At 48.4% G+C, this 7,700-nt stretch overlaps 1 protein-coding gene across 9 annotated transcripts in view; it reads left to right on the forward strand.

The window, feature by feature from the left end:
- The window catches only part of vit (vitrin), a 22,498-nt gene extending 15,707 nt beyond the window's left edge, over nucleotides 1-6,791 (forward strand). For 8 of the 9 annotated variants that reach the window (XM_037973453.1, XM_037973455.1, XM_017436685.3 and 5 more), the window contains 7 exons: nucleotides 1,156-1,203; nucleotides 1,492-1,563; nucleotides 2,413-2,560; nucleotides 2,634-2,737; nucleotides 4,043-4,269; nucleotides 4,591-5,104; nucleotides 6,051-6,229. In XM_037973453.1, coding sequence (XP_037829381.1) covers nucleotides 1,156-1,203; nucleotides 1,492-1,563; nucleotides 2,413-2,560; nucleotides 2,634-2,737; nucleotides 4,043-4,269; nucleotides 4,591-5,104; nucleotides 6,051-6,229 — 1,292 coding nt within the window. Of the gene's footprint in view, nucleotides 1-1,155; nucleotides 1,204-1,491; nucleotides 1,564-2,412; nucleotides 2,561-2,633; nucleotides 2,738-4,042; nucleotides 4,270-4,590; nucleotides 5,105-6,050 lie in introns of all 9 variants that reach the window. The other variant, XM_017436684.3, reaches the window with a different exon arrangement.
- The last annotated feature ends 909 nt before the right edge of the window (nucleotides 6,792-7,700 follow it).

The following is a 7,700-nucleotide window of genomic DNA, read 5'->3' on the forward strand; positions in this document are numbered from 1 at the left end:
TCGAGAGCTTCGCTTTTTGGCTCAGCTCTCTCTTCACCACGACAGATCGGTACAGCGCCCGCTTCACTGCAGACGCTGCACCAATCCGCCTGTCGATCTCCCGCTCCATTTTTCCCTCATTCGTGAACAAGACCCCGAGATACTTCAACTCTTTCCTTTAAACCATTTGTAGGAAGCTGCAGCTGAACCACAGGCTTTTTGACCGCTCCTCTTCTTGGCAGAACCGGCAGACTTCGTGTAAATTGTTTGGTTCCCTTTCAAGAAAAGTCCACAAACCTTCAGCCGGGTTCTGGTCTGGTCCAGAAGCTTCATCCGATCAGTTTGCTACCGTTGTCCTGCTGGGACACCCAGTTATGTCCAAGTCTCAACCGAGACTGCTGATTAGAGACAAAGTTGAAGATTTTTTTGTGCGATGCACCAGAGCATGACGCCACCGCCACCGTGCCTGACAGCTGGCTCAGCGCTCTCGGGTTTGAAAGCCTCCCTTTGGCTCCTCCAAACGAACGTCTTCTTTCTTTGTCCTCTCGGTCCACGTTGACAGAAAACTGTCCCCGCTGTGGACGGGGACACTGGTGGTCCAGCAGTTTCCAGTTCATGGCGGTTTTGAGTCTTGGTTTCCCTTCAGAGGAATATTGGACAACCGATCCTTTTTTTATTTTTATTTTTAATCCCCCGCTGGCAAAAAGAAACCAGCAGCTGCAGTCAATCGCGATCACCAACAAGAAGCGAACGAGACGTTTCGGGCCCTTCAGCACCACTTATTAAAAGATTTATGTGGACGTGAGTACGCATCCGAGCCAGTTTGGACCGAAGACAACTTGTAAAAGTCAAACTTGTGCTCCCAGTTCTGGTTTTTAAGAATCACTGGAGTCGTGCGCTCTGTAATCATCCCAACGCTGGAAAAACAACCGTTCAAAAAAAGTCACTTAAAGCCCTGAATTATTACGACGTTTGGTGAACTTTTCTGACTTCAGCTGTAGCATCTGTGTTGAGTTTGCTGCATTTATAAGCTGTAAGATGTCGCTAACTGCTCCTGCTTTAATCACAAACTAGATGCTTTAACTTCTGATCAGAAGAACTGAACCTTTCTGCTGAAGTGTTTTGAGTTCTTGGTAGAAACGCTGACGCTGAGCTTGTCTAATATCGTCCGTGCAGCGGAGCCGGCGGACATCTGGAAGCCCGAAGCAAACCCTTACGAATCAGGTAACAAGCTTCGCTCTGCTTCTCATTTTTAAACCGTCCTCCTCCGGGAACGAGCCACTCTGCCAGTAAATCCTCCGATCCAAACCCAGAGCCACCCGGTGGGTGAAGGCTCTGGGTTTTGGCTCGGCCTGTAATTGAAGGGAGGCGTAACGTTCGTAACAACAAATACACGACAAAAAAAAAAAAAAAAAAAAAAGAGGACAGCAAACGAGCTAAACAAACTGATTCTGGAGAAAAACAACCCTGCGGTCTCTCCTTGTTGTTGACGAAAATGTCTTTTTTTTTCAGGTTTCAGTGTCAGAGAACCAGATCCGGCACCAAGACCCCCTCAGACTGCCCCCCAGTCCCAGGGAGACCCAAGTACGTCCTCCACAGAGTTTCTCCTAAACAGTTTGCATCCAGGTTCAGTTTGAGAAAAGCAAACTGTGCGTTTAGGCGTGCGTACCTGAGAATAAATCCATATTCAACTCATTTTTTCCCCAAAATTTAAAAGTTTAAAAGTCCTTTCGACCCCAGCGGCCTCTGGTTCGGATTCGAGGGATTTAGTTGAGCTTTTTCACTTTTTTTTCCTGCATCAAATTTAACTTAAATGCAAATATTTTAACATTGTTAAGTTTTGATACTAAGAAAATAAATTAGTTCATTGTTTAAAAGGTTAATTTTTAATAAGCTGAATTTAAAAAAAAAACAATTGTGGATTTCAGTTTTAAATCTTCTTCTACTCTTAGGATGGAGATTCGTAAACGTGTCAAACTTATTCAAGGTTTCTGTTTTTAAAGTGGAAACATTGGACATTTTGTGTCCCAGAGACATCAGATTTTCACGTTTTCAGCTCTCATTCGATAAACTCGGGGGGGGGCAACGGACGCATTTAGGATTTTAAATCGCAGAACATCACGTTCCGAGACGAGAAGTAACAACCTTCTTTAAAGCACGGGGGAGGTTTCATTATGATCTGGGCCCATCGCGCCGAGAAACAGACGCTCTTTAAGCTGCTCTGTGTGCCGGAAGAAGCTGAGACGTTTCCGAGGATCAGCAGAGGAACCTGTCGGTCCTTCAACCATCATCGTCCGTCTTTAAATCCACGACTAACAGATCAGAACCTTCAGTTTAACCCCTTCGTCTTTAGTCGACCTTTGACCCGCAGAAAATGAGCAAACTCTGGGGGGCGGAACTCACCTCTGATTTGTCGGAACCTCCTTCCCGCAGGTTGCAAGGTGGACCTCGCCTTCCTGATGGACGGGAGCTGGAGCATCGGGAAGCGGCGCTTCAAGATCCAGAAGGACTTCCTGTCCGAGGTGGCTCAGGCCGTCAACGTGGGCGTCGCCGGGCCGATGATGGGCGTCATCCAATACGGGTAAACCTCTGTTCCCGCTGGCGTCGGCGGTGTGCGAGCCGTGTGGTGACCGCTTGTTTCCTCGTGTCCAAAGCGACGACCCCGTGACCGAGTTCAGCCTGAGGACCTACTCCAGCTCCAGGGAGGTGAAGTCCGCCATGGAGAAGATCGTCCAGAAGGGCGGCCTGTCCAACGTGGGTGAGTGAGCCGCGGTTAGCACACGGCTACCAACACACGTGAAACAAAAAGGGCGAAATCCCGGCGCTTTAATCGCCTGCCACGTTTACAAGGACAGAAGTAAATCTAAATTTGCTTCAAGGCGAAATGACAGCTTTGCTTCACGTTCGGCTCCTGTTCTGACCGAAAGCTTCGGCTTCCTGAGAGGGAGAGCTATGTTTCTGCTTCGGCTGGTTTGTCAGCATCTGTGAGGTTCCACTCGGTCTTTATCAGCTGCTAAACTTCAGCTAAGTTCTCTCTAATCATCCAACAATAAAAGCCTCTCCTGCTGCGATTGGACCACCAACACGACGGCAAACAGCCGAAACTGACGAGCCAAAAGCTGCAGAGCACGAGCTAAAATCCAAGAAAGCAAAACGAGTCGAAAAGCAAAAGGTTAGCTAAAGGTACCAACAGGCTAAAAGCTAAAATAATAAAAAGGCTGACAAAAAGTACTAAGAGCCTAGCTAAAAGTAGCATAAACTTAGCTAAAAGCTAAAGTAACAAAATGGTGGCTAAAAGTATCAAAAAGCTATCTAAATTAACAGGCTAGAAAGCTAAGGTAGCAAAATGGTAGCTGTAAGTATCAACAAGCTAGCTAAAAGGTTAAAGTATTAAAGGCTAGCTAGAAGCTATAAGTTGCAAAAAGCTAGCAAGCAAGATGCTAAAAGAATCAAAAGGTTGGCTAAAAGTATCAACAAGCTAGCTAGAAGCTAAAAACATCAAAAGGCTGTCGAAAAGTAGTAAGAGTCTAGCTAAAAGTAGCAAAAACCTAGCTAAAAGCTAAGGTAGCAAAATGGTAGCTGAAAGTGTCAACAGGCTAGCTAAACGGCTAAATTATTAAAAGACTAGCTGGAAGCTAAGAAAAATCTAAAAGCTGGCGAAAAAGCTATAAGTTGCAAAAAGCTAGCAAGCAAGAAGCTAAAAGAATCAAAAGGCTAACTAAAAGCTAAACTTAACAGAACAATAAGCAAAAGCTAAAAGTGAAAAGCAGCAGAAGAAAACAAAACAACATCGAAGTGAACTGTTTTTTGAATGAATGAGGTCTCCGTGTGTTTCTGCTGAGAAAATATTTGTAAATAAAGTTAAATATTTTCAGAACCAAAAGACAGCAGCCGTTTCCTGAATGAGCCGAACGTTTTGATACATAAACTGCTGAAAAAGCACAAAGTCTGCAGTCGTTAAACTGCAGATAAGAAATGAGAGAGAGGAAAACCACAAAAACAGGAAATGATCCTCCATCCATCTCTGAGACCGCCTCTCTGTCGCCCCCTGGTGTCTCGACAGGAAAGGCCCTCTCCTACATCAACAAGCAGTACTTCAGCGACGCCAACGGGAACCGAGGCGGCGCTCCAAACGTCGCCGTGGTCCTGGTGGACGGCTGGCCCACGGACAAGGTGGAGGAGGCATCCCGGCTCGCCCGGGAGTCCGGCATCAACATCTTCTTCGTCACCATCGAGGGGCCCGACGACAGCGAGAAGCCAAACCTGGTGGAGGCCAACTTCGTCGACAAGGTGGAGTTGTCGTCTCCGGAGGTCTCAGTGGTTTAGGACATTAAAAGGCCGGCGTTCCTTAGAGGAATGCATGTCGCCCGCCACCTTTTAGGCCCATCTAAGCTTCAAAACTTATGGAGTTTCAGCCAATTTGGTCAAATAATGTGTGATCTGTTAGAGGTCAGAGGATGTGGTGGGATGGACTTTCGGCTTAGCCCTTTTTATAAGGACCTTTGGCTGTGGTGGCCATATTGAATTGGGTTAGCTCCAAAGGTCAATCAGCTATTGATGTCCATCCAGTTTCATGAGACGTTTGGCTGATTGCGTGGTTTTATCTCGCAGGCCGTGTGTCGGACGAACGGCTTCTTCTCCCTCCCCGTGAACAGCTGGTTCGCCCTGAGGAAGGCCGTTCAGCCTCTGGTGAAGCGCGTTTGTGACACGGACCGCCTGGTGTGCAGCAAGACCTGCCTCAACGCCAACGACATCGCCTTCGTCATCGACGGCTCCAGCAGCGTGGGTACCGGCAACTTCCGCACGGTGCTCCAGTTCGTGGCCAACGTCACCAGGGAGTTCGAGATCTCGGACACGGACACCCGGGTCGGCGCCGTGCAGTACACCTACGAGCAGAGGCTGGAGTTCGCCTTCGGGCAGTACGACAACAAGGCTGAGCTGCTGAGCGCCATCAAACGCATCAACTACTGGAGCGGCGGGACCAGCACCGGCGCCGCCATCACCTACGCAGCGGAGCAGCTCTTCAGCAAATCCAAACCCAACAAACGCAAGATCATGATCGTCATCACGGACGGGCGCTCGTATGACGATGTCAGGGCACCTGCGGAGGCCGTCCACGGGCAAGGTGAGGGGTCATCCGCCGCAGAACCAAGGACGGAAAGATCCGGTCTTTATCTGAAAATTATTCAAATTAAAATGCCACACTCGTGTTTTCAGGTAGACGACCGAAAACCTCTAATCTAACCTTCGACCCGAAGGCGCCTCTTCTTGTTCCGATTACTTTACGACCCTACGCCCCTATATGAAGGGTCCGTGAGCAAAGGTTACAAGCGTGCAAAAACTGGAGAACTGGGACGGTATGGGTTACGTCATCGACTCGCTCCTCTGCGTCGTAACTCTCACATCCAACATGGCCGACCGGTCGCCAGTTCAATTATAAAAGTACAGTTATTTTTGCTTTCCAAAGTCATCGTGTGCATATTTCCGCCTTTTAATTCAAAACGTCACACGCAGAAGCGATGAATTGTGGGTAAATACTTCAACCGAAGTCCGCCTGGATCCGGGCTTAGCCGGAGGGCGGGTGTAGTACAGAAAGGGGGCGGGGCTTAAAGACTACACTGCACGCTCGAACCCTTCAGCATGAACGCGCGTTTGAAGGACACGAGGAAGTGCGAGGATTGGGACCGGGCCATCGTGTCGTTTTTTTGGTGTTGCAGCGCCACACAGAGGCTTGGCGCAGTTACTACGGTTTTTTGGGGGGAGTTTCCGAGCGGATGAAGAGATTTCTTAAAAGAACGCTCCGTTTATGAGGAAAAAGGATGTTTACACGAGACCGAAGTACAGAAGTTTATCTGTGTTCGGTAAAAAACAGCTCCCCCCAGCTGTCGGCACGGCGGTGGAGGGCTGATGGTTTGGGCTGATTCTGGAGTCAGATGTGATCCCAAACACAGCAGCTAATCTACAACAGAACGGTCCCTAGAACCGACTCTACGTGTCGTTTCTCTGTCCGAGTCGGCCCACGTTAAGTTCCCGCCGCGTGTCTAACCTGCCGCCTCTCCCTCCGACCGCAGGTGTGATCGCCTACTCCATCGGCATCGCCTGGGCGGCGCAGGACGAGCTGGAGTACATCGCCACCGACCCCGACAAGGAGCACTCCTTCTTCGTGGACGAGTTCGACAACCTGTACAAATACGTGCCGAAGATCATCCACAACATCTGCCAGGAGTTCAACTCGCAGCCCAGAAACTGAGGCCGGAGGGGGCGGGGCCGCGTTGGACAGAGCGCCGATTGTACATTTACTCGCTGGTCCTGGATCGGAAACGGGGCCACATATTTGCAAAGGGTTAGAATTTAGGAACGGATTGTGGGGGGGGTGGGGATTTTTGGATTTAAACACGTTAAATAAATTTACCGGCACAGAGAGCGGCTCTCTGTTGACCCGTTAAACCGACGGCGCCCATAAATCAACCCTCACTAATGGTTTTTATAAGGTATGTTTTATAAACATTGGCAGATAATTTACATCGTTTTACAGAGGAGTGAAAATCTGGGTTGCCAGGTTGTGAAAATTTAGCCTCGATATTTAATCGTTCGCAAAACCTCCGGGATGAAAAGCTTTCATTTGCAGACCGACGGATTTAAATGAACTTTACTAGAAGGTGATTGCCACGCAACTCCTGCAGAGAAATGTAAGTTTGGCTTCTTTTGTGGCTCGAAATGCTTCATAAACTTAATATTTTTTGGTGCGTTTTTTTTAATAATTTTCTGTTTCCTGTTTGATCAGGATGTTATTAAAAGTGAAAGACTCTTAATCTGATTCTTCTGTGGCTGTTAAAAGAAAAAAAATTGCATCACGAAGCACGGATGTGGGCTTCCGTGGGGCGCGGTCCTTAATTTGGGAACACTCCCGACCCCCAGAACCTGCCGGACTTCATCTCGATTCTTGAAGACGTCTCGTCGCTCCTTTGTGACGAAGCCTTTCGGTTCGAAAGATCGGACTGCAGAAACAAAACAGCTGAAAAACAAAACAAAAAAAGCCAACATTTTGATGTGTGAGCTGTGTAAGAGGTGAAGAGAAGAGAAATAAAGCTGCTGCCCGTGCCTCGTTACGGTCACCATGGAAACCCCATGCCCGACTGCAAAGTTCATGAGAGGCAGACAGAAACAGACTGAAAAGTAAGCCTCGAAAACCCAGACATCCCTCTCCGGCTCCAGATGGGACTCCCTCCATCAGGAGCCGCTTGTGTCCAGGATCTCCTCTTTCTCCTCCTCCGTCTTGACCTCAGGTGAGGCGGGACGGGGGGCGGAGCTTCACCACGAAGCGAGGCCCCGATCCGGAACAATCAGCCGCCACAGACTCCTAAAAACGAGACCGACCGACTAACGTTTTACAGCAGGTTTTATTTGGAACATACTTTCATTTACAACCCAGTGACTGAGAAAATGGCTCATCAGAAGCTATACTCTCTGCGTACAACTTCTTCTTTTTTCATTTTTTTTAAACCTCTCAATTTACAGTAAACCGGAACCGCAGGACGTCTGTCTCCCGTCAGCATTTGAAGGGTCATCTCATTCTCAAATAGTCCTAAAGTACTGCACTAATTTCCTGCTAAACACGACGGGACTACTGTAAAAACCAGGACATGAAACATCACATCGGAGTGGAGACAGTGCACCGCATTCAACTCAAACGGGCCGGAACCCAGAACCAAGTCTGGTTG

This window comes from Kryptolebias marmoratus, linkage group LG22, assembly GCF_001649575.2.
Source record: "Kryptolebias marmoratus isolate JLee-2015 linkage group LG22, ASM164957v2, whole genome shotgun sequence".
NCBI lineage: Eukaryota > Metazoa > Chordata > Actinopteri > Cyprinodontiformes > Rivulidae > Kryptolebias > Kryptolebias marmoratus.